Source organism: Symphalangus syndactylus, chromosome 1 (genome assembly GCF_028878055.3).
Source record: "Symphalangus syndactylus isolate Jambi chromosome 1, NHGRI_mSymSyn1-v2.1_pri, whole genome shotgun sequence".
Lineage (NCBI taxonomy): Eukaryota > Metazoa > Chordata > Mammalia > Primates > Hylobatidae > Symphalangus > Symphalangus syndactylus.
This window is the reverse complement of record NC_072423.2, coordinates 136,841,040-136,868,304: the sequence shown is the minus strand read 5'-3', so window position 1 is coordinate 136,868,304 and position 27,265 is coordinate 136,841,040. Positions and strand designations below refer to the sequence as shown.

Below are 27,265 nucleotides of genomic sequence, written 5' to 3'. Positions count from 1 at the left end.
GGCCAAAGACTACGAAGAGGGCTGCACAGTATCCACCAAACGTGGATCACTTCGTAGAGTCTTTAAGATGGCTCCTTTGGCTTCTTTCTATCCTGGGACACTGCAAAAAGCATCAGACATCTGACACCCCCCTTTAAGTTCCCAGTCCACTGGCAAACCTGCAATTTCTTATTGAAGAAGAGTGAGCTATGTTTCTGAAGCTAAAGGGTGACTGAAAACTCAAGTGATTGGAATTAGCGCCAGACAAGCAAAAGCTCTTTGGATGCCCACTAATGAGTCTAGGCATACTCACCTGAAGACATCAGCAGGACGGCCTGAAGGAGGGCTACTTCAGTGTCATCCAGGTTGAAAGAAGACAGAGACATGCCCAGGTCAAAGATGGCGTCTGACACCACCCCAAGACCCCCATTTTTCAGCTGGCCCCGTGTCACTGCCATTTCCCCATTCAAGGTTAAAGTCTCACTTTCTGGGTCATAGCGCACAGCAGCACGAAGGGACATGATCTCCATGCAGCAGCCTTTGAGGAGGATGATCTGGTCTTCACATGGCAGCTGAAAAGAACCAGCTTATGTCAGCAAAGAACAAATGGAAAAATGCCAGTCAGGAACAACATACAGTATCTCAAAAGCAATAGGAATTACCTTCTGTGATTAGCATTTGTCCTGCATTCTTTGAGCCCATGGTTTTCCCTTCCCTACTTGGCTGCAGACTTTCAACAACCATTTTTCATACTGAAAGTTGGCTGTAATCTTCACCAACTTTAACCTCAGGAGTTTGCATTGCTTTTATGACAGATACAGTTCTCCAACTGCTATTACAGTCGTGTGTGAAACTGTGCTAATAACCCCTCAGTTTGGGGGTTTGTATTATAACTTCAACTGATAACTGCTTGAGAGCAGGGTTTATGTTAAACTCTCCATTTTTGTTTGTTTGTTTTTTTGTCTTGTAGCTTGAATAGGTAACAGCTTACCCTACTGTTTAGCTGGCAACTGGGCTTCCTTTTAGTTTTTGAAGCACGTTTGCTCTTGGAGCCTCTTGGCACAAAACTAGAGGGTTGTTGGCAGAGATACATGTTGCCCATGAGGCCCAGAGATAGAAGCTTCATCTAAAGTCACCCAGGGACTTAAAGGCAGAGGGGAGAGCAGAATTCAGACCTCCTGACTCCCAAGGTTGTGTTCTTCTCAGCACCTTAGACACAGGATTACTCAACACACTGGGTCTTTCTGCCAGTGTTGCAATCTCCTTTTAAGCTCATTTGGTTACCCTGTTAATTAAGATTTGTGAGAATGTGGCAACATTAATAATAAAAAACACTTTTGCTTATAGGCAAAATAAGAATTTTATTTTCTGGAAGGGGAGACTATTTAATTGAATGCCATTATCAAAGTAGTTTGGAAGGCTATTAGTAAATGGGTGTGTTTGATGAATTGGGCATCATGCCCAGATTTCCATGCATCACCTCATTTAATCTTCACAGCAGTACAATGAAGTAAATATTCTAATTCTATATTACTTACAGATGTGGAAATCCAGGGACTGAGAGGGTAACAAGCTGGGTGGGGGCGGGGGTGGTCAAATGAATGTTTCATGGGTGAGGCTAGGATTTGAAACTGGATCTGTCAGAATCCAATGCCAAGAGAAGAAGGAAACATAACTTTTTTTTTTTTTTTTTTTTTTTTTTTTTTTACCATGGATATGACTAAGTTTCCATAAACAACAAATATGTGAGTTACACCTAATATCTGTCTCTTCATTAGAGCAGTTACAAATTCCTTTTGGGAAACGCTCTTGGCAATACTTGACCAGTCCAATTTAGGTTATTATATAAAAGTAATACAACTGAATTACATCTAAAATACTGGGCATTTTATGTTTTTTACTGGCTCAGTCTAGTCACTTTACCATTTAATTTCAAACTGCTTAGCTTTTTTTTCAGAATAAAAGTCATTGCATATTTGATTCTGGAGTCCATACATATGAATTCTCTCCTTCCACTGGTTTTTTAAAAAGCACTGTGATTTGCTTTTGTCTAGGTTCTGATTGTTAAACACAGATTGCTGGCCCCAACCCCTGAGTTTCTGCATTTCACCCAAGTTCTCAGGTAATGCTTATGTTGCTGGTTCACAGATCCCACTCTTGAGAACTACTAGCATAGAACAGCAACAAGAAGTTACTAATCAGATTAAACCATTTATTTTTAAAATGTGTCACAAAGTATGCAAACTGGGGCAGTCCCCACTTTTGAAACCAATTCTGATTATAGATGAAGTAGAAATTTTCTTTTCCAAATTTCTAGTTTAAATACCAACTGTTGAAGATTAGTTCAAATTTAAATAAAAGCTGAATAAGTATTTGCAAAGGATCACCAATGGTTTAAAACTGGGCCAGATGCCTTTTCCTTTAAGAGGGATTTGTAGGATCCTGGTGAGATTTGTTTCAACACGTGGGCAAATAATCTCTTAGACACCTGCCAAAATGCTTTCGTTGTGAGAACACTCAACAAGGGCCTGACAGGCAGAGATGCAGGGATACTCCCACAGGTTCTTCCTGCTTCCTTAGGAGAGCATCACTCAGGTTGACTGGCAAAGACGACAGGGCCCGGCACTCTAGGAGTGGTTTTGCATGTTGTTTTGGCAGCTCTGCCAGCGATGATTTTAGATCTTGTGAAGCCCCTGGTGTCATGCCAGTCTTGTTTGGTGGGTTGGCATGGATCTTAGAAGAACAATTATCATGAACACAGTTTGAATAGCAGATGTGATAAACTGCCTCTGGCAAGAGACCCCTGGCTCTCAAGACCACCTGAGATCTCCAGCCCACTCCATGGGTAGCTAACGAACCTATATAGTTAATTCACCTCTTTTGGGTTTCAAAGAGAATATAAAAGGCTAAAGGTCATCAAGAGGCCTCAAAGACAGAAAGTACATGCAAAGGTGCTTTGCTGTAAAGGTGCTCCCACCATCCCGCCGCCATCGTCTTTTGTAATTGGCAGACCACACAATATCAGGGTAGAAGGAGAGATGGAATCAAAAATGAAACAGGCTTGGACTTTTAGGGAAACTTGGATAGATAAGCTTGCCGCAACCCATGCTTGAAAAGTTCCCTGTTGACCCCTCGCCCTTGCCGTGGATGAAAGTGCGCAGTGTGTTTGCTCCTGGTGGCGGAGATGGCTGCTGCTTCTGTTTCTTCCTTCAACTGAAATATCTCTTCGGTGGTTTACATGAGCTTTACATTGAAAAAAAAACCATCTCGGGGGGGCAGCGTGGCATTCAAAGGGCACCATATGACTGGCAGGCTGGCTGGAGTTGTAGGGGTGACAGACTCACTAGAGTTCCTCCTCAGACCCAAGAACTGGGGGCAAAGGGACACAGCCAGAGAGAGGACCAAGAGAGGTCCAGGAAAACAAAACCATCCCCACAAACAAAAGAGAACGATGACAGCCAGAACTGGCAAGAGTGAGGGGAAACAAGCCCGTCGGTGCAGATGTGAGAGTGCACATACTTCCTCAAGGGCAATTTGGCAACACATATCAAAAGCCTGTGTATCTCGGTCCTTAAATTCCATGTCCAGGCTTTACCCTTCAGATGCGGGTAGTCAGTGATGTGGGCAGGATATAGTTGCCAGAACATTCACAGGAGCATATTTTTATTAGTGAAAAATTGGAAATGAACTATAGCTCCAGTAAAAACTGATAACATAATTTATGATAGATGTATTCTTTGGAATACTATGTGGTCATTGAAAATCATTTTGTGAAAAAATATGTAAACGCTATGTCCTCCCATTGAAGGTAAAAAGTTGGTACAGTGACAGGTGCTGGTAACGATCTGTTTCTTCTGGTGCCGATCATGTGGGTGGGTTCAGTTTGTAAAAATTTATTGAGCTGCACTCTTAGGGCATATACACATTCTTTAATAAAAAGTTAAAAATAATCTCATACATAGTACATTGTGGTATGCATTATATTAAATATGTTTTATACTTCATGTATATGTATGTATGTGTGTATGTGTGTGTGTACACACACAAATATTTGAAAAAAGACTAAAATAGGTGCCAAAATCTTGTGGTAGTGTTACCATAAATCAATACCTTTATTATGTTGTATAAATCTTCAATGAATATGTATGATTTTTGTAATATCCTCTAAAATGTTAATGTCTACTTTTAAAAAAGGCGTCAAAGGCATGGGAAGCTCCATGGCCAACACAGAGATATAAGTCAAAGTCCCTTCCTCAGTACCTACTGACTTCTTTAGGGGTGGGGTATGAGTCATTGCTACTGCAAGGCTGTGGGTACTAGCATATCGGGTACCCTGGTGCTATAGACTGAATGTCTGTATCCCTTCAAAATCCATATGTTGCAACCTAATCCCCAGTGTGATGGTATTGAAGGCGGGGCCTTTGGGAGGTGATGAGGTCATGAGAGTGGGGCCTTCATGAATGGGATTTGTGCCCTTGTAAAAGAGATCCCAAAGAGCTCCCTTGTCCTGTCCATCATGAGGGGGACACAATGAGAAGACAGCTGTCTATGAATCAGGAAGCAGGCAGGCCCTCACCAGACAATGAATCTGCTGGTACCTTGATCTTGAACATCCCAGCCTCCAGAACTGTAAGACATAAATTTCTATTGTTTTTAAGCCACTCAGTCTATGGTATTCTGTTGTAAGTCACCTGGCCCCCACCACAGTGAAGCTGGGGCTAAGAGGGAGGCAAACGTGTTCTCTCAGCTAGGTCTAGGGGAAAGATATCTGTTTCCCGAAGCCCACTTTCCTGTCTTTCTGGGTATGGCTTCTTTGGAGGCTCAGAAATTGGCAATGAGAAGTGTCCCCATAATGTCTGAGGGCTCTGTGTCCCTCTGATTCCAGCTGGGCTCCCATTATTGCAAACTCAAAGACACCAGAGCTGGAAGCCAAGGGAGCAGGAGTCATTCCAGGTGAGGAAACTTAGTTTCTTTTTAGGTGAGACCGGGATCACTTATCACTCAGCCTGACTTACCTAAGAGGCTCACAGCTGTCCGTGACCCTCTCGGTTTGGTGTCTTTCTGGGTCCCCTTGAAGGTATACAGAGCAATAGACAAGCACCTTATGAAATATTTTTTAAAGTTCTCCAGAAAACATACCCCATTTGATTAAAAAAGAGGAAGGTTAGAGGCAGGATGGAAATGTAACAGATAAAATAGAAGCAGTATTAGCAGCTAAACTATGGAATACTTATTATAACACAGGCACTGTCTAATCACTTTACAAATACATTATCCCAATTAAAAAACCTTTCAACAGCTCTAAGAGGTAGACACTATTGTAATCCCCATTTTAAAGATAAGTGAAGTTTGAAGATATTGGATAACTTGTGTAGGATTCTTGCCCATGTAGCTGACTGTAGAGACTGTGGCATCTGCCACCACAGGGCAGGCCTGATAAAGTTCAAGTGATCCAAAGGGAAAGTCGAATAACTCTGGTGGGACAGCTCTACAGGGTGCCCTGAAGATGGGACAAGCAAGAGTGAGCTTATAGGAAAAGAGGAAAGATTTGAGGGGATATTAAGAGGCTGGTTCTGTGAGGGGCATTTAACTTATTCTTTTTTTTTTTTTTTTTTTTTTTTGAGACGGAGTCTCGCTCTGTCGCCCAGGCTGGAGTGCAATGGCTCAATCTCGGCTCACTGCAAGCTCCGCCTCCCGGGTTCACGCCATTCTCCTGCCTCAGCCTCTCCGAGTAGCTGGGACTACAGGCACCCGCCACCACGCCCGGCTAATTTTTTTATATTTTTAGTAGAGACGGGGTTTCACCGTGGTCTCGATCTCCTGACCTCGTGATCCGCCCGCCTCGGCCTCCCAAAGTGCTGGGATTACAAGCGTGAGCCACCGCGCCCGGCCAACTTATTCTTGAGGATTAAGAAATGACCACACAGTCATCTCACTGGGATATGCACTGGGAAGAATACAGACCTAGGTTCCAAGCATGATGTCACATTTGGATAACTTGATCTCTTTGATCTTGATTGTCCCCATCTGAAAATGGGGTTGATACAAGCAACGCTGTGAATCGCTTAGAAGGATTAGATTGAATGTGGGCAAAGGCGAGTACCTGAGTGTGGTAACTAGGACAGCATAGCCGCTGAATAAATGGAATCTATTGCTATCATTATTTCTCAATGCCTGGAATCAGGGGGATGAATAGGATCTTGATGGGCCTTACATGGACAAGCTAATGAATGATGACTAAATACAGAAAGTGGGAAATTCAAATGAAATAGAATGCATTTTCATTTTGTACTGACGTTGCTTTCATATGATTAAGTCCCTACTAATTAACATTAAATTGTAAATAATACCCAGTATTCCTGGAAACAGATGAAACTATAATTAAGAATAATGCAGAAGGAAAAACAACATCCTCACCTCACAAAACATAGGCAACTTTTTGGCAAAATCCACCACTCTGGTAATTGCTGGTGTGATGATTTTTGTAAAATGGCTGAAGGCTTCCAAGTCAACCTTTCCACCTTCTGGGGCATTGACTATTGGTGCTTGTCCAATGTCTTCTGGCTAAGGAGGAGAAAAAAGAAAGATTTAAATGAAGAAGTTGAAGGGAGCTTTATTTATCATAGTTCTTATGTGGCAGAAAATCTCTTCTGAACTGACATCCTGTACAGTTTCCAGTTTTCACATTATTTATTAACAAACTGTACAGTTTATGCATCACTTATTTCTTTGAGTAAAGATATATGTTTTGGCCATTGCTTTAATAGGCCCTCAGTGACAATGTTTACAGGACTGTTGCTGCAGAAAGAGAGAGAGATAAGAGAAAGGACAGGAATTTGGGTCCTGCTTCTGAATGCACAAAGGGTATATACTTAGGTAAGGTGACATAAATTCCAGGGGCTCTGGGATGGCATTTTCAGAACACTGCACATGCTGGTATGTGTCTGTGTGTGGGAGGCGGGCACACCATGGGCAGTGATAGAGCAGAGCGATGGGTGGGCCCTAGCAAACAGCGCCCTGTGGATTCTTGCTTCCGACCCAGCTGGGGCTTGAAGCTCCCCTCTGCCCTACAGACTCCAGTTTGAGGTGGTCTCAGCTGAGGGTTGAGGGGGAAGATTGCTAGGCTGTCTACAGGAAACTTGGCAAACCTAGGGCAGAGTGGCGAATTTACTAGGATTTAATGTCCCTAGGGCAGTTCTCTGCTGTTTACTTGCTCAAGAACAATCCATGGCCTTGCTGCTCAAAGCGTAGTGCAGCAGCCTGGGTGTCACCAGGGGACTTCTCAGGCCCCTCCCCAGACCAGGTGGTACAGAATCAGCATTTTAGCAAGACCTCCAGGTGACTTACGTGCTTCCCAATGTCCACAGTAGCCATCTAACTCCTAAGTTTCTCATTCAGTGACCTCCCTGATGTGATCTGTGTCCATGTACCTCCTGCTGTCACCCAGTGCTTCCTTCAGGAAGAGTCTGCTGCACTTCTCCTCCTTGTCTTTGTGATGATCATAACCACCATTTATTTGTGGCCTACAAGTGAGCCAGCCACTTCGCACACTACCCTGTCTCAAGTAGTCCTCATTCAAATCCTGATTTGCAGGTGAGCAAACCAGGGATCAGAAAGGTTAAGAGCGAGCTGCTGAGGCCAGGCCTGTGATCTGGGTGGCCCTGACTCCACACAGCAGTCTCCCCGGAGCTCCACACCTCCTCATCCCTACTGCAAGGCTTTTACTCTCTGTGGACCTTTTGACACTAATGAACAGAATCTCTACTCCTCTGAACACCCTCCTTGCCAGCCTCTCCAGCTGTCTCCCAGGAAGATGTGAATGTGACCAAGGAGATCACAGACTCAATCCCTACCCAATGGTGGCCACCTTTGCCTAGAGCCACAGTGAATAGACAGGAACAAGGTCAGTTCTCTTTTCCGCACCCAGGGGCTTGGAGATGGGGGTGGGGAAGGGGGATGGGAATGAGGAACTGACACTGTGAGTGAGTTGAGCAAAATAGAATTCCTCACTTGCAGAGCAGTGCGGACACTGCCAGTGGTGAGACTAGCCTAACATAGTGGCCCCCAAACTTCACTGTGCATCAGCATCACTTGATTTCTGGGCCCCATCCCCAGTGTATCTGATTCAGCAGGTCAGGGATGAAGCCTGGGAATCTGCATTTCTAACAAGTTCCCAGGGTGCGCTGATGAAGCTGCTCTGGGCCCACTCTTTGAGAACCACTGAGTTAGCAGTAACCAAGTCCAGCTTAGAGTAATCCAGTTCCCTTGCCTCTTCCCGCATATCTCCTGTTACTGCTCACATCACATTTTTAGCAGAAGGAAAAGCAAAAGATGATTCTTTTACTCTTCTTGGTGCCAGAGCACCAGGGTCAACAGGAGCAGCCCAGGAGTCATGGTTACAGCCTCAGGGGAAGGTTTTAAAAACATATTAATACATAACAAATGCTGACAGCATTTAACTTTTTTCGACCATCCAGCATTGTCTCCTGTTTATTTTTTACTTTATTTTTGTGTGTGTGTTGCTGGCAGTGAGCGGATGAAAACTAGTTTCTGTCGTGTTTCACAATGATTGACTGTTCAGCTGGCTCTCCGGGAGCAGACAGAATTGATGAAATAATCACATGTACAGCCTCCTTCTCCTTCCCTCTTTCTCACCTAGATTGTGCTAAAGGAAAAGGTACCTCTGTTCCTCCCCTGGGTAATGCTGTTCCCTGCAGCCTTCAGATATCCCTGCTCTTCTTTATAATTTCTTCTCATTTCTGAAACTGAGGCTCATCTCACTGACCTTGTCTACTTGACAAGTCTTTTATGAAGATCAACTGATAGAAGGAATGTGGGCACACATTCAAAAAGGTAGAGAGTTTTATATATATATATATATATATATAATATATATAAATATAATATAAATATATATTAATTACATATCTATATAATTATATGTAGGATGAACTTTTTAACATAAAAATAAAATTAAGAAGTATAATAACATCATTTTGGCCTGGCTGAATCTAAACATCTCTCAATGAATACTGATAGAGCTAATCTGATGTATTTAAATGGCACTCCGTGTCCTTTGAAATGTTGGTGGGTTAATACTGATGTTAATTTTTTCTTTCTATTTGTGGGTGTGTAAATTATTTGAATTCCACTTGTGACATGTGTAAAGATTTGAAAAAAGGAGAGGAAGTATGCAAGGAAATATGGCAATTTTAAGTAAAACTAAAGCCCCAAATATAACAAGCTCACAAGTTTTCTGATGGAAATATATATCAAGGTAGAATAAAAAATTTACTTTTAAGCCTCTGGCTATTTAATGGACTATAAAATTGCTAGAAGTAAAACTATGAACAAAGTATAATCCTTTGATTTTATCATTAAGATTTTTTTCCATAATGGATCTTAGATACCAGAACGACGAAAAAGAATCTATCTGTTTGTCTATATCCATGAATCGACCTAATATCAGGTTAATCAAGGTTGAGCAGCGAAACCCTGTTTGTTACTTCCCTGAAGATTTTTCACCTATAACAAAAATACATAATTTTCTAAAATATTTGGAAGACGTTAAAAATAGAGTATAAATATTTGACATTAGTTGAACCCATTAGATATCTTATTATAGCTAATAGCCTCGTAAACTACTATATGAAATACATTTGCTCATATACACATAAGTATTTATGTGCCCAAGATCAAGCTCCAATACTGATGATAAGTCTCTAGCTTGCTTGTAGATTTACCACTGTACACCTGTGGGGAAAGCCTGCTTTTTGCCTCTGTGGATCCAACTGCCTTAGCTAGCTCATGGTGGTATTTTCAACTCTCATTCTGATATCCTCTCTTTGCCCTAAATGGACCTCCTGAGCTAGCCCAGCTGTCTTCTCTATGTCTCCCCTACAACTTGCCTTACATTTTCCCATTTCACTGCTGCCTTCTTTCCAGACTTTTGCTTTCTCCAAAGCCCCCACTTCTGTCTCTCATTTCTGTCTTTTCCAAATCCTATTTTCTCTTCAAGACCCAACTCAAGTTATATCTTCTCCTAGATGTTTTCCCAGGTGACCTCAGTTTGAAATGACATTTACCTCATTCAAACACACATGGTGGCCCATGGCTATGAGTCATATGGTATTTAGGCATTTATTACTGTCACTTTTCATTATAGTTATGTAAGTACACACCAAAGATATGAACTTAAGGGGGTAGAGAATAAGTCTTACTTGTCTTTGCCTACTGTGTACAAGGCATTGGGCCAAGTTGTGGAGGATAGAATGCTTATTGGTTGAGTGAGTGAATGAATGTATACTTATACCAATATTTATTGAGCAGGTACTATGGGCCAGGCCTTGTTTTAGATGCTGAGGTTACAGCAATGAACAGTGTATCCTCAAGGAACTTGCATTGTAGTGAGGGGAGATAGACAATAAATAAGAAACATGTATTCATGGAAGAATTTGTGATAAGTCTGGAGGTGACATGATAATACATGGGGAGGCAGGAGAAAGGAAGGTCAGCCAAGGCCCCTTTGAGAAGCAATGTGTGGACTTTGACTTGAGGAATGTCAAGGAAGTAGCCTTCCTTAGGGCCAGAGGAAGAACACTCAAGGCAGAGGGGAAAGCCAGTGCAAAGTCCCAAAGCCAGAAAGGAGGCCCATGTGGTTACAGCCCAGTGATGGCATGAAATGAGGAAGCGGAGGTAGGCAGAGGGACCTGTGATGCTAGGTGTTGTAGACCATAGGAAGGAGACGGGCTTATTCTAAATGCAATGGGGCATCTACTGAAGGGCTGTAAACAGGGCATAGACATGACACAATGGTTACTGCATGGAGAAGATATGTGGGGAGCCAAAGGAAAAAACAGGCAGGAAACAGCTGTGGTTTGGGCAGGCTGAAGTGCACTATGGGGATGGCAGTAGAGATGGAGAGGCCTAGAGAATTACAGTTGTATATTGGCAGCTGAAAACAGGGGCCAAAAATGGACTGGCTGTGGGGTAAGGAATCCAAAATGACTTCTTGGGGTAGGAGGGGTGGAGGGTGCAAAAGGAGAGATTCAGGTGTGTGTTCAGGGGTGACCTCAGCCCTTGCTCCGCACGGGTGAGGCTGGTCTTATACAAATCGTGACCAACTGGCTTTCTGCTTTGACTATTTCGTTAGTATTGTTCAAGGTGAGTAGGAAATGCTGTCAGCTGACCTCTTTGCTGAGTCCTTGGCTCAGAGCCAAGGACTTCTTGGCTCGAAAAGGTAACTCCCTGGCACATGCAGAATGGAGTGGGGCCAGATGGAACCCTCACTTCTGTACTTGTTCATAGGATGTCTTCTTGTACTTTTGCCAGGCTAGGCAGGAAGACCTGGGTAGATAATAATTCAAGGTCTTTGGGCCATGGGATATGACTACAGCCTCATCCTTTTCCTGGGATAAGCAGGAATAAGATGGTGGCAGTGCGGGGTGTGGGGGTGGTAAGGATAGTGCACGTAGTAACCACTTCTGTGGTTGCTAACAATACACCAGACAGTGTTAAGCCACTTGTATCTATTGCTTTATGCCATTCAGCAAGGGCATAAGGCAACTGAGCCTTAGAGAGGTGAAATAACTTGCCCAAAGTCACACTTAAAAAAGCAACAGAGGCAAGCATGGAATCTGGCTGTCTGGTTCCAACCCCCATTCATGTAACTACTAGATTATCCTGCCTTCTTCTGATGTTATTCTAATAACTTGGGGTGATAGATGCATTCCTGACATGATTGCACTTGTCCTATGAGCTATGCACACAGATCACGTATGGCCTCATCACTCACCCTATCTGACCCTTCTGCTGATGCCCCTTGTCTGAAGCTACCACAGTTGAGTGTGTGAAATCAGACAGTATCTCTGCCAGGGAAAAAGTAGGAAAAGTCTCCTCTGATCCTAAAGGTCACATTTTATACTTGGGTAGACATTCACCCAAAGCTACAACTTTGCATGAAAATTAAGGGAGCAGAATAATGATACAATGTCAGCAGACAATAATAAATGATGTCAATAGACAAGATTGTTGCTGTCAGGGGCTGCTACTGGAGGTCTAGAAGCAAGCTACCCTTGGTGGAGTGACCTGCTTTCCCTTGTTTGGCATCAGATGCTGCTTGTTCTCTTCTCAGCCTGCTTCTGCTTTTCATCCTCACTGTCATCACACATGAATTGTTGGTGGTGAAATTAGGCATTTCTGTAGCCTCAGAGATTTGAGTAGATTGGAGAAAACTAGAAAATTATATGATTTAAATGCTTTTGGGAGAAGCTTTAAAAAGTGGCTTTAGGTTTATTATGAAAATCTTAATGGCTTTTGCAAAAGTTCCTCATTTGCCAAAGACTCTAATTTTCTCAGACCCAAATATAGATTTAAAATCCAGATCAAATCACTGTCTCTGTTTCTTTTTCTTTCTTTCTTTTTCTTTTCCTTTCTTTCCTTTTCTTTTCTTTTCTTTTTTTTTTTTTTTTTGTTTTTTTTGAGACAGGGTTTTACTTTGTTGTCCAGTCTGGAGTAGAGTGGCATAATCATAGCTCACTGTAGCCTTGACCTCCTGGGCTTAAGTGATCCATCTACCTCAGCCTCCTGAGTAGTTGGGAACCACAGGTGAGCATCACCAAGCCTGGCTAAATTTGTTTATTTTTTGTAGAGATGGAGTCTCGCTATGTTTCCCAGGCTGGTCTCACACTCCTGGGCTCAAGCAATCCGCCCACCTTGGCCTCCCAAAGTGCTGGGATTGCAGGCATGAGCCACTGCGCCCAGCCCTGTCTCTATTTCTGACTTGAGTGCTGGTCTTAAAGTGAAAATGGGTCCTGGTCTTAGACTGAAAACTATGTCAGTAGTTCCTTTTAGGGAATAACGTACTTACCCATTCCAGATAAATGAATACTTTCAGCTTTAATGACAACATATAATCCCATACGACATATTTTTATACTATTGTTAACACGATAGGCCTCCTTAAATTCTTTTTTGGAACAAAATGGGACATCAACACATAAAAAATAAATAGCATGTGGCAGTGTTGCAAGCACAGGAAAAGCGGTATTAGCACACAGGAGAGGCAAATCCTAATGTGCAAAAGCCTGTTTGGTACACGATACCTTTCAGTATATGAATACCACTTAGCAAAGCTGTCTTTAAGTAAAGATTCTTAATGTCCTTGCAGGACTAATTCACTACTCAAAAGAGTGAAATTTTCATCCTGAGCATAAATACTCAGTTGGAGTCACTTTTCTGCAAGGAGTATATGTAAATATGTAAACTGGCTAAGACACAGGGCTTAACTGTACTGTCTCCAAGGATGGGTGAGTGGAACTGTATGTTCAGTTCAACAAATATTTATCGAGTTCTGTTCTGGTTATTTATTGCTGTGTAACAAACTACCCCCAAACTCTGTGGTTTAAAACAACAATTTTTAATTTTCTTTCTGAGTTCTGGGGATTGATTGGCACAGCTAGGGGGCCCTCATACAGCTGCCATCAAATGGCAGTAGAGGCTGGTGTCACGTAAAGGCTTCTTTACTCATATTTCTGGTCCCTGGGCTGCTTGGGAATCTCTCCTTCTGTGTGGCCTTTTTACATGGCTAGCTTGGGATTCCTCACTGCCTGGTGGTCTCAGAGTAGTTGGACCTTTATTATTATTTTTTATTCTTCTTATTATTATTAATTTTTAATATATAGTCAACTGCTATGAGAGACCAGGTGGCTTCCCTCCTCCAAGATACCCAAGTGGAAGCTGCAAGGCTTCTTATGACCCAACCTTAGAAGTAACTTAAGTATCACTTCTGCCGAAATGCACTGTTTAAAGGCATCAGATACCAGCCTAGATTCAAGGGGAGAGAGGAACAGACTCTACCTCTCCCGGGGATAGAACGGGCTGTGTATACAGGGATGAGAAACAATTTGATGGCAGCCATCTTGGAGAAAAGATACCACAAGTTTCCATCACACATAGCATAGACACTCAGGTGTGGAGGGCTGAATGGAACATTGTTCTCCTGCGAGGAGATGCAGGGGTTATCCCAGGCACAGAAGGGGATTGGCTGACAGAAATGAAGTTCATTGTAGAGACAGATGGGACAGTGGAGGAGTTCTGATCCTTCCCAATAACCCTCTAGGGAAAAATGGCTTGGAGAAGCAGTTATTTACATTTGAATCAAGAGGGACAATTTCTTGAGCAGATTAAAGATCTACAAAAGATACATTTCATGTCAGCCCTACAAGGAGAAGAAAATTCTCTTGTGCATGGGTAATCTCATGGTTCTGACAGAAGCCTAACGGCAAATCATTCTGTGCCATAGATTCTTTCCATAGATGGTCAGGCTGGTGAACTGTTAGGAGCCTTTAAGTGAACAGTGCAGACCTCAAGACTGGTTCTAATGACTAGATATTGTGACCACACAGCATGAAGATATTTGATTATATTTTGCTTTATAGAGGTGGTTTCTCTGCTTCCAGACATAGCACAATGTCATCTCCTGAGATGCTTCTTCTGACTACCATGCTCAGAGAAATTAAGTCTCTCCCCACTTCCAGTTCACAAACTCTTTGTCCCATCACACTGTTTATTGCCTTCCTTGCACTTACCACCACCTGCATTTATGTTGTTTGTTGATCTCTTATTATCTGTCTCCCACTAGAGGAATGTGCCTGACTTATTTACTTTCTGGCACATAGTATCCACTCAATAAATGTTTCCTAAATAAAAACAAATCTTTAAAGTCTGGAAAGAAGCACCTTATGACTACTTAAACAAGTTTAGTTGGACTAGTATCCCTTCTCTACGGGGAGTAAAGACAATAAAAGTATAAAATTCCCGGGAGAAGTCCAGGATGAACTTCAAATCTTCTACCTTACTTGGAAATCAGCTTGGTCACGACTTGAAATCAGGAGACAGTGCCAGGCCTGGAAGTGGTTTCTACAATGTCCATTTATGGGTGACACATTTGGGGAAAGGATGGGTTTAAGTCTGCAATTAGGTAGGACTCTGTCTTGCTATGCCCCAAGTGTACTGTGTTAGAATTGGTTTATCAATCCAGAATTAGTGTTTTTGAATTTTCTGGCAGATATACCAGGGTGGGGTGAAGATGCAAGATCAAGGCACTGAAAGGCTGCTCCTCCAAAGAGCTGGGATCTTTCAGAGGCTTTTTCGGTTTGTGCAGGTGCCAAGCTTGCATAGGGTAGTGGGTAAAGGCATAAATCCCGGAGCTGGCTGCATCCATCACCACTATTTACTAGTTGCGGGAGCTCAGGCAAGTTTCCTCAACTTCTCTGCCTTAGTTCTCTCTTCTGTAGAATGGAGATATTAACCACATCTACCTACAGGATTGGTATAGGAAGTTAATGAATGAAAAGCACTTAGAATAGTACCTGGCATATGGTAAAGGCCATCTAGGTATTTGCTAACATTGCTGTTAGTGAAAGCCATCAACAAAGTGCTGGAAATATTGTTTCATTACAATGAAAGTAATTGTGTCAGTACAGGTGAATTATGCATAAGCTTTTTCTTTCCAAAACTTCCTTTAAGGTTGTTGTTATGTTGTTTTAAGAAAAAGATCCACTATCTCATTGTAATGTTAATGTTCAGGTACAAGGATAATTATACCACTATATCTTCTTGTTCAGATGGGGAAGTACTCTAATGTGCCCTAGGGATACAAATGAAACCACAAAATATCTGTTGTCAGGCAGGTACTGGAAAAGGGTTTTACATCATAAACTAAGAGCAGAGTCAGTCTCTGAGATGGTCCCGCACTAGTGGGGCAGGTAGTCTTTCTAATGAGGTGGGTGGAGAGCCTAGACTGGGAACCAGAAGACCGAGTTGGCTTTGGTGCCTGGCTTTTAGCAGTGTGATCTTGGGCAAGCGGCTTAAGGCCTTGGGCTTGGTTTGCATGTCTGTAAAATGGGGATAGTAATCCCAGCTTACCTCAAAACACTATGATGTCCGAAAAAGAAATGAATGGGAAGAATTTTCACAACTGGTAATTTTTATAAGAATATTAAACATCAATATTGCAAGGGTCTGGAAGGTCTTTTCTCTCTACACACTCGGGCGCACCAACCCTATCCCTACTCCCTTATTCCCATTGCCCTTCTTGAGTCAAGCTCATTTAATTTAAGCTAAAAAATTTTGACTTCTGTTGACATAAAAATATACTTGAGGTCTAGAGGCTATTATAAACAGAATATTTGGGATTGAGTTTAGGGACTAAATATGTATATACTGGGCATCTGAGGAAAAAAATGGGTATAAAAACTAAAAGATGGCAGACAAAACATTTTACTAATTAGTCGGTCTGGGAGTGGTCTTTCTAACAGTAAAAGCAAACTGATATAATGTGGCCTAAGAAACTGTTTTAGAATTCAGCAAATCACAAAGTAGATGGTAGGAGTGGTCTTTATTCTCACACAGACCTAGACTCAAATCCTAGCTTTGCAAGTTACTCAGCCTCTCAGAGCTACAGTTTTCCTATCAGTAAAATGAGGCAATAACACCAGTATCCCAAGGTGATGAGGACTGAATAAATTGAGGTAGAAAACACTGGCGTATAAGTGAAACTGATCTGTGCAAGGAAGCCTTACCAGGAATTTCCGTTTTTGCTTCCAGTGGCTGCCTTGGGCGTTGGTCGCCACGTGGGCTTCGGTGACGGTTTTGATGAGCTCCCATTCCTCGTCTGTGGGCTCTGGCTTGTGCCCGATGGACTTCTGCAGCTCTTCCCGCCGTCTCTTCTCCCGGTTCTCCTCTATCAGCTTCCTCTTGGCCAGCCTCTTGCTGTCATCCAGCACCACTAGGAGGGGGAGAAAGATGAGACAAGGCACACAGATGCTCCCAAGACACACGGCAAGCTACACTTCCTGGAGCCTCAGGGGTGGGACCACTGATGAACAGATGGCTCATTGGGTCCTTTGGGGTGGGTCACACTGGGACATTTTCTCTCCTCACCAGCAAACTGCCATTGACTAGTCTTGTCCAACATGGTCTCTAGAGCCAAACTCCCCATGACTGGCCAGCTTTTCAAAACAAAGTCCCCAGAGAACCTAGACACTGCGCACTCCAACTCCACAGAAGGTGGTTCTAAAACAGAGTGAAGCAGAGAGAGGTAAAATCCATACTACCCACAAGATCACAGAGAAATCTGTCTAGCCAGTCATCTGAATTCACTCTCTGGGTTTCTGTCCTCCCCGCTTCCCCTAAAACGGCTCTTAGTAAGGAGAACTTCAGGTTAAAGAAAAGTTATGGGAAGAAAAAAAAGAAACATATGGAGCAGTAAGTGGGAGGCTCGTGATCCCTTTTTTCAAGAGGAAAAAGGACCCCAACTCTTCATGGTTCCCTTAAGGACTAATTGGAATGTGGCTGGGCCTCACCTGGGCCTCAAGGTACTCACTGTGCATTATTCTCTACCTGGTCCACCCTCAAGGGTGGTTAAAGAGTCCAGGCTTTGGAATCTAGAAAGACTTGGGTTTGAATTCTGATATTATCACATTCTAGCTGTGTGACCTCTGGCAAGTTCCTTAGGTTCTCTGAGCTTTCATTTCTTCCTATACAAAATGGGCTCAATAATAACCACTTCACAGAGTATTCAATGTGATAATGCATTATAAGTGCTCAGTAAATGCAGTCCTGACTTCTATCATTTGGGTGAAAGGAAAATCAGAAGGGCAGGTAACAAGAAACCTATATTTCTGTGGTTAATTTCCAAAAACAAAACCATTTCACTAGACTTGGTAACTATCAATGGAATGGAAAGGCTCAGGTTTTACATTGCAGAGTCCTAGTATTTTAGAACTGGAAGGGAACTTAGAGGTCATCTAGTCCTACTCTCTCTTTTCACAGAAAGAAGAAGAAATTGATCCAGAGAGGTCGTGACTTGCCTAAAGTCACAGAGCAAGTTAATGGCAGAGCCAAGGCAAGACCCAGGACTCCTGACTCCAGTTCTACGACATCACTGTCCTAGGGCCATTTCTTGATGAAGGTGTGACCTGGTAGGAAAAGAAAAAAAGCAGACATAGCAAGAGAAGGAGAACCAAGGTGCCTAGCTAGTCCACCATTTAAATATTCTAATTTAAAGAGAATATTAAATTCCAGATCATTTAGATTTGATTGGATTGTCAAAGTCATGTGAGCGCTTACAAATGAGGAAAATATGAATGAGCCCTGTTAAGTCATTTTGGTTCAGTTACTAAAGAGAAAGGAGGAATGGTAATAATACCCTCAACCCCTTCCCAAATGCTTCCGGTGTGCCAGGGACTGTTGCATTTGATGAACATTATCTAATTTAATCTTGAAAACAACTCTACAAGGTAGGCAATGATTTCACAGAAGGAAAATCTCGGCTTAATTCCAAAGGTCACACAGTTAGTAAGTGACAGATCTGGGACTCGAACAGAAGTTTTTCTGATTAGAAAGCCTGAGCTCTTAGAATCCCTCACAAGCAAGTAAAGGGCACTCAAAATTTATTTCCATATAGTCTAGATTAACACTGAGTTTTTAAACCTCATAGACACTCATATCTTAAACTTCTCAATAAAACACAAGTGGATATTCAATACTAAGTTTGTCACAGTGGCATATCTAAGCATTTGGCTCTAAGTCAATCATATTCACATATCCTTATCAGGCATATTGTTGGCAAGGGCTAAAGGCCTTTAAGAGATAAAGATAAAGAAAATACTCAGCCAGAGGTGGGGATTAACCCAGGATTTCCAGCCTAACACCCTAACATAACCCTCTTCCTTTTTAAAGATTCTCCATTCTTTCTTTTTTAATAGGCAAACCAGAACATTTCACAGATTTTTTTTTTTCTCAGTGAAAGAACTCTGTTTCTCACAGAAAATGTGAGCCATGATGATTTCTCTCATCAGCGAAAATCCTCACTGTATTTTCTTTTTTCTTTCTTAATTTTTTATCTTTCTTTTTCTTTTTAATTTTTAACTAATAGTTGGAATCTCTCACTGATGTGCAAAAAATTTATGCCAGTAGGAATCATTAATACTGACGCCTGGCAAAAGGGAGGCCACACATTCTGAATGACATGATTCTTATTTTTATGATTAGATTAATTAAAGTGACTGGTGTAAATCCCTCACACAGTGTGGGGAGAAGAGACCCCCAAGGGCTAATCTCGCCACCATATGCTGTAGCACTTTGAAAACTGGGTAGGACGACTTCAGCTCGGAATGTCTTTATTGCTAAAAATATAACAAACAACCAACTGCAGGATGACTCATGCAATAGCACTCAACTTTGCATTCTTCAGAAATTTCTGAACACGATGTTTTCTGCCAGCACCCCATCTCCAAAAATGTCCATAAAATAAATTCCTGTCTTTGCTCTTGAAAAAATATTAGGACTAGTCCCTGAGGCTCTACCCTATGTGAACACTGTATAGAATGATACCTTATCAAGGAAAATGGACCAGACCTCTCATTTGTAATCTCTGTCTCCAACAGAGTGTTGCTAACAACTAGGCCTGCAAATGTGATAGGGATAATTTAACCGCATTTCCTCCTCCATCATCCATACTTTGACAGTTAGGAGGTGGTATGACAGGGTAGGATGGAACTCACGCAGCAATGGCTCCCACCTCCCTTTCAGGGCAAGCCTGGATGTGGGGAGTGAGGGGCATATGCGAAAGTAAGGTATTCCCTTCTCTGTCTTCATAGGTTCCTGCTTTCTTTTCTGCCCAGTCGATCTCCTGGAACCAAACTCTCTCCTAATCAACATTCCTTGAATATGAAGCAAATGAAGATCTACTTACAATCTGTTGCCATGCCAACATAGATGCATTTCTTAAAGCGACATTCCTGGCACTGATTTCGCGTGACTTTGTCTATGACACATTTTCCTTCATATTTACAGGAATAGGATGGATGGAGATTTTTCTGAATGGTTCTTCTAAAGAAACCCTATATGAAAAACAAAGACCCAAGACAACAGTTTCATATTTTCTAGAAATCAATGATTCTGGAATTGTGTGTCCATATAACTATGAGATGAATCGTTTTGGACCTTAACCTGTTTCTAGGCCTCTAGCTCCACATATTCAAATATAAGACAGTTGGCCCAGAGGGACCTAGAGAGTTCTAAATCTGAGCTGATGATGCCATAGGACTACAGAGTCAACGCCTTTTTTTTGGTATTTATTCAAGGAAAAGAGGCTAGTAGGAACATCTAGTGCTTGTTTCTATTTTTTCTAAATATTGAATATAGAAGTAAATTATATTGTTCTATTTCATATAGTGACATAATTGTGTTGCTAAATTAAGCTATGAGGAGTTTTGCTATTTTGTACTGGGTAATAAGAGAGCTCCAAGACCAAGAAGAAAGTGAAAAAAATGAAAAGACACGGATACTTGCAATATTTTATTAATTAAAAATTTAATAATTTAGTAATTAAACCGATGTACTAGCTGGCTTCACGGATTTAGTTTAATACTTGTTTTTGAATCTTGAGACAGCCATGGTCAGCTCACTTAGCCTTTCAAACAATAGGACTCAGGGAGTAGAACATTCCAGGTTTTCTACCAAGTTTTTCCCCGTAGCTCATTGCATCGAGGTTTTCCTTTCATAACACTCTTTCTTTGGTATCTGTAGATACACACCTACAGGTTCAATGATTCTTCCTTTCTTAAGGCATGAGAGAGCACCTCTGTAGCATCTGGGGAAACTATTTATTTCTAGGTTTGGGTGACTTAGGTAATATTCTCAAGAATGTGCAATACTAGAATTTTTCTGGACATGATCCTCAATTTGAGGCAACTGTCATCTGTATTGTAGAAGTTAATAACGGCAGTGAGCACTTACTGTGAGGGCACATTGCTAAGTGCTGTGGAAACATTCAATATCCTTCTATCTTCCCTACAACCATGTAAGGGAGGTGCTCTAAATATTTCCATGGTAGGGATTAAAAAAGTAAACCTCAGACAAGTTAAATCACTTGCCCAAATCACATGATAAGTACATGTGGGAACCTAAGGTAGGATGGAAACGACTCAGCAATGACCCCCACCTCCCCTGCAACCCAGGAGTGGCACTCCACATCTTACTTGCTTAACTGCTTATATGATGTATAATGAAGTAAATTTTACTGTATTACTTAAATGTTTTAGATGAACAGATTATAAACAGTCCTGTCCCAGCCACTTAAAAAGTTCGTTTTATCTGTTGGTAGGATAACAAGGCAAAATCAGAGTTTTAAAATGTAAAAAAATTAAAAAACATTTTTTTTGAGACAGAGTCTCACTCTGTCACCTAGGCTGGAGTGCAATGATGTGATCTTGGCTCACTACAACTTCCACCTCCACGGTGCAAGTGATTCTCATATCTTAGCATCCAGAGTAGCTGGGATTAAAGGCACGTGCCACCCCACCTGGCTAATTTTTGTATTTTTAGTAGAGACGGGGTTTTGCCATGTTGTCCAGGCTGGTCTTGAACTCTTGGCCTTCAGTGATCCATCCTCCTTGGTTTCCCAAAGTGCTGGGATTATAGGTGTGAGCCACCACGCCTGGCTAATTTTTGTATTTTTAGTAGAGATGCGTTTTTGCCATATTGGCCAGGCTGGTCTCGAACACCTGGCCTCAAGTGATCCGTCTGCCTCCGCCTCCAAAGTGCTGGGATTACAGGCATGAGCCACTGCGCCTGGTGGCAAAACAAGTTTTGATGGATGTTTTCTGCTAAGCCCTAAAGGGGGCTTCTAACTTTGCTAGATAAATGGTGGGAAATATCAGTTGACCTAGATTCAGCCCAAATTTTTATTATCCTGGTTAATGTTCTTTGGCTTTGATTATATACATATACCCTATTGCATATTCCTCCCTCAGACACAAAAGCTCTTTCTTATTATGAAAATGCCCAAGGTAGGATTTTATATTGGGCAAAGCAGAATAAAATAGAGAAACATCAGGAATAATTGAGACTAACAGACTTGATTTTGGGGTGTATATGCAAATCCCTTATCATTTCCATTGTTCAAGTTCTAACAGAAAACTGTCATATTATATTTGGGTTCTGTGTTCATAAGCACTTGAGTCCATTAATCTGAGTGATGTTGATATACTGTTATAAGACTCACTCAGTCACACACAGGGCAGTTGTTGGAGATGTCAGCAATGTTTTCCTGGGTGTGCAGAGTGGGCAACTCTTGCCAAAGCATGAATGTCAGAGCATGCCATGAGAGTGAAAAACAAGTTTCCTTGCAAACCTTGCTTTTCTCTCTGCTACCCTCTGACCAAGGAGGGCAAAGTACAACTAAAGAAACCCAGAGATTCCTGGCAAGAAGATGTATGTCACAGACAGGGAGGAGAGGGGTAGGGTAACACGCCTCCTTCTGGAGGAAATAATAATTTCCTAGAGGTAGAAATACCAAAGTCCAAGACAGCCAGTAAGAATGCTGACGGCTTACTAGGATAGGAAGATTGTTAGTCTTTCTGAAGTTGGGTAGACCCTTGTCTCCCTCATACTCTGATGCTGACTTATGTTCAGGGGTGGGGTTAGGGCAAGGAGTACATTGACCAGTAAGACCACGCTAAGCAGAGAATCAGGTGTGATACACCAGACACTCCAAAAAGTCACTCTGTTCACTTTTTATTGGGATGCATGAAATAATTTATACTTTGCTTATTTCCACGAAAGAGTTGAGATAGCTAGCTTTACTATACACTATGCCATCTTTTCTGTGGCCTATCTCTGATGACTTTTCTTGGGCACTTCATGGACCAAATCCTTTTAAAGATGTTGGCCTTTCTTTTTTTTTTTCTTGATTTTTTTCTTGAAATGTTGGTCTTTCTTAAGCTATAATTAAAGCATATTTTGATGTATGATAAGGAACCACTTCATTTTAAAAAGTAACAGAAATTAACTCTTGGAAGTGGACTTGAAGACATTTAAAAGTCTGCTTGTTTAAAAAAAAGTCCTTTTAGAGATGAGCTGACAAAAGAGATGCCCTGGGCAATAAGTAAGGACATATATTTCATTGATGATTTGTTGGTAAGAAGAGGTCTTGCTTTTATAAATCAATATCAGACATGTTTCTTTGTATTCTGAGAAGAACTATCCATTTTTTAGTACTGTGAGATGATTCACTGATCAATGTGAAAAGGAGATAACTCACTTTTCTAGTTCACTATTCGGGCAGCTGTTGAAAAGCTTTGATTCTTTCTCTAAAAATAGTTTGCTGTGGGACAGTATCAACATCCTTTCTAAAAAAGATGTGTAAAAACTTGGATATCACAACAGACATGACATCTCCAAAAGATTTCACTCTTCTCAGGGTGAAAATTGGCAAAAAGGATTCTCTCCGTACACATTGCAAGTATGGGGTAGAAATATTTTTAAATTACAGTTTGAATAAACAATATAGGAAACAATTAACCCTTTCATCTTTCACCACTCTTAAAAACCGTGTTTCACTTGAAAAATTCGTTTGTCTTTTTCCAAGATGCTTTGTCATTATATTAAGTGATCTGCACAAGTACCCTGGGAAAGCTCTTTTCTGATTTTATGGTGAAGGCAACCCTAGAAACAGGATTCTGACCTGAGACAAAGGCACAGAGTCTGAAAAAAAATCTAGATTTTGCTACACGATTTCTTCTTTTAAGAAAACCTCAGCTGATCCAAGCTCCAAACATCCTGTGATCTAGGGAAAACAGGCTAGTTGATTTCTTGATCATCCTGAAGACGTATGTGAGGCAGGGATATAGGTTAATAGGCTCAATTCTCTCTTTATTTAAGTCAATCACTAATAATGTATTGTCCCTGTAAGGCACATTCACTCTTTAGAGTCATTTTGGGGAATTAAGTATTAAATTGAATTCCATATTAAATGGAATTAGGATCTCTCTCCCAGATTTTGAAATTTCCCATTATGCGCTGATTTAGAAGAACCTCAGTGCTGCAACTAAGGTAGGGAAAGCCTTATGAATTGGGACTAATTTAGAGAAAAGTCTAGTTTGAATTGTCGAACTTTTGGAATGAGAGTAGGTACCTAAAGTTATGTAGTTTTATTACTTTCAAATCAAGCCAATAAAACTACTTTCAAGAGACTGTCTGCAAGTCTCTAATTAATAAATAGCCAGGACTTACTTGTAATTAGATTCATTAAATTCTCTAAGACATTTTTTCATAGATGTAATGGCAACCTTTAGCCCAGTCTTTGTTAAAGGACTACAAATTCCAGATCAAAGGGGTCTGGATAAATGAGAACATGTTACACCACATTCCAAAAAACAAGTCTTGCAACCTTAGAAATTACCCCTTTCCAATGGATGTATTATCTCAACATTTTTTAGCAGCCTTCTCCTAAATGTTTCCTACTTTGACGTACAAAACATAGGGAATTTGCATGGAAAATCTTCCATTAGGGAAAAGGAAAACACCTTAATTTGAAACTGAGCTAACATGTTGATTTGGGGGCTTTACGAGCAAGGGTAGGAACAAAGGGGGGCAGCTGGAGAAGGGGAAGAAGAGAAGAAGAGGTAAGGTGGATGAGAAAGGAGGGAAGGTGAAATGTTTTATACATTTAATACAATTTTTGCTTTAGGGTTTACATCTTCTGATAATTTCGTTTTAAATATAAGAGGTAAAAAAAGACAAGGCATTTAACAAGTAAACAATTTTAAAAGTCCTTCCCTGACTTTAAATACTTCTTTATTTATGAAACATTAGCTGAACAGACACTAAATACAGCACTGGGTCAAGCTTTTTCCTTTATGGTAGATTTCATTTTCAAGGCTAGATTGTTGGACCAAAAGATATTTTCCAGAAACCTTATCTGAATTTTGTTGATGAAGTCTTGTAAGTAGGCCAATTTAGGTTCAGTTTCAAGAAGTGAATGGACTGTTGATCACTGGTATATTCTTGTCAAGTATTTCCTGCAGATAGGACTATACAGCACAAAATTAGCTGATGGATGACCAGAATCTACTTAGTCACTGCAGGCTGTGCGAAAAGCCAACTTGGATAATTTCAGAACATAACTGAATCTAAATAGCCTCAAAGATATTCCCTACTGGAACCCTTGAAAATGAGCATATTCACTCAGACTAACAGCAGAAAACAGCCTGTGGTAGAGTAAACTCTGTCTCCTCCAACAGTGTAGATAAAACAAGAAGAGAAACAGTCATTTCTCGGGATGACAACATAGTAAAAAGGACCTATGCTTTTTAAACCCAAAGTAAGAGTTTTATTAATTTCTTTTTATTTTATTGATTCTCTTCCTGTTTTAAAAACACTTGCAGAAGTAAAGAAACCAGACATCACACTCATTTAGTTATTTATGATTGGGAAAAAAATTCAGTTCTTGAACATGTCAAAAATGAAGAGCACAACCAGACACCTGGATGATCACAGGCCATGGATGGTAGAATTTGGTTTTAATTTGAACTTAACGTTGCATTCTGGAAGAGCACTGGGAGGGGACTGGAGCTGGGTTAAGCTCCGTGCTTGTGGACCCAGGGCAGTTACCTTGCAGCCTTCACACGTGATACAGCGGTAGTGATACCCGGTGGCTTTGTCACCACACACTACACAGAGCTCGTCCTTGTCTAAGTAACTGGGGATGTACCCTGTGAAGGAAATAAAAGAAGGAATATTAAAAAATAATATGTTAACGTCAAAGAGACACTATAGCTAAGGTTGCTAGGCCAGAGACAAAATTGGCTTGCCAGGAAGAGGTGACAACAGTAACGACTTAGTGAAACCAAACAGTAAGAATTTTATACTCATAGAGTTAACACAGGCCCAGGATTTCAGAATGCCTTAGAAATAGCTCACACCTATAATCCCAGCACTTTGGGAGGCTGAGGCAGGCGGATCACCTGGGGTCAGGAGTTCAAGACCAGCCTGGCCAGTGTGGCAAAACCCTCTCTCTACTAAAAATACAAATAATTAGCCGGGCATAGTGGCGGACACCTGTAATCCCAGCTACTCAGGATGCTGAGGCAAGATAATCACTTGAACCCGGGACGCAGAGGTTGCAGTGAGCTGAGATGGTGCCATTGCACTCCAGCCTGGGCAACAAGAGCGAAATTCCTCCAAAAAAAAGAAAGAATGAAATAGCTGTGATCACTTGCTGTGCAGGTGGGAATGGCAGGAAGGCTGTAGAGCCAGTGACTCAAGCAGAGAGGCCAGGATTTGAGCACTGTGAGTTCTAGATAACACAATCTATTTAACAAGGCTTATTTCAAAACCTGTTTTCAAAAGATTTGATCCACCTTGGAATCACAGTACCATGCAATAAATTCAGAAAACTTCATAGCTGGAAAGGTCCCGGGAGATGACGAAGCCCTTGTAAGGTGAAGAAACAGGCCTGCAGAGGTTTGGCCTTCCTCAGGGTCACACTGGAAATTACAGGCAGGACTAAAACCCTGGTCTCTTGATCTCTAGCCCTCCAGTATAATATGCTGGTCTTTTTCTAAAAATGGAGAGTTGACTTTAAGTAGAATGAATTTTGCCACCTAAAAAGTTAGGTAAACTTGTGATATTATGATATGCAATCCAACAACACTGGATAGTGTGAAATGACAGAGGTTTTGTTTATTAAGAAAAGAGGAAAATCCAACTATGATAACTCTCTTTTTTGGTGAGCAATGAGTTTATTAGTTTTAATTCCTTGACCCAGGAAGCTAAAAAGCACAAAAGCAGAAGCCTCCTGTTTCCCTCCTGTCTTTGCTCCTTCAGCTTCCTGTGGAGAGGATGCCCAGACACAAGATGCTGATTCAGGAGGGCAGGTTCATTCTCCCCTGTATCAATGGTTTACCATTGATAAATTATGTGACACACAGAATCACACAGCTTCACATAAGACCAAACAATCAAAATGAGGCAGGATTGGTTGGGATGTGAAGAAGGAAGAGGCTGAGAAATAATCCTTTCTCCCTATCATGGTCCTTATGAAGTTTTTTGACTCAGTTCAGTAAAGTCTTCTTTGTTACAATAAAGATTAGCTAGGTTGAAATGACTGATGCATTACTGTGTATTTTACCATGATATTTCATAGACCTTTTATTAAACTAGGTCACTGAAGTCTTGCTTTTCAGAAAAAAGCCATTAAGGAAACAGAATGAAATAAACCGTTTTCATAATTTCTTAGAAATTATTTTGCTCAAACTTTAATTTAGAAAATGTTCCTTCTTGGGAGGCAGATAATTGACTTGAAAGTGAGGTTTAGTAATGTACAGGATTATATTTTTAAATATCACAGCTTTTCTTAGTTTACTTTTTCATCATGCAAACCATGATTCATCTGTTGAGTTCACTGCAAGGGTTTCAAAACTCTTGTCAGTCATTT

The 27,265-nt window shown here is 41.2% G+C and overlaps 1 protein-coding gene across 12 annotated transcripts in view; it reads right to left on the bottom strand.

Moving 5' to 3' along the window:
- The window catches only part of THRB (thyroid hormone receptor beta), a 382,425-nt gene that overhangs the window by 8,919 nt on the left and 346,241 nt on the right, over positions 1–27,265 (bottom strand). For 11 of the 12 annotated variants that reach the window (XM_055285744.2, XM_055285718.2, XM_055285710.2 and 8 more), the window contains 5 exons: positions 25,441–25,541; positions 19,739–19,886; positions 16,563–16,768; positions 6,397–6,543; positions 293–551 (listed from right to left, as the gene is read on the bottom strand). In XM_055285744.2, the coding sequence (XP_055141719.1) occupies positions 293–551; positions 6,397–6,543; positions 16,563–16,768; positions 19,739–19,886; positions 25,441–25,541 (861 nt within the window). The remainder of the gene's footprint in view (positions 1–292; positions 552–6,396; positions 6,544–16,562; positions 16,769–19,738; positions 19,887–25,440; positions 25,542–27,265) is intronic. The other variant, XM_055285773.2, reaches the window with a different exon arrangement.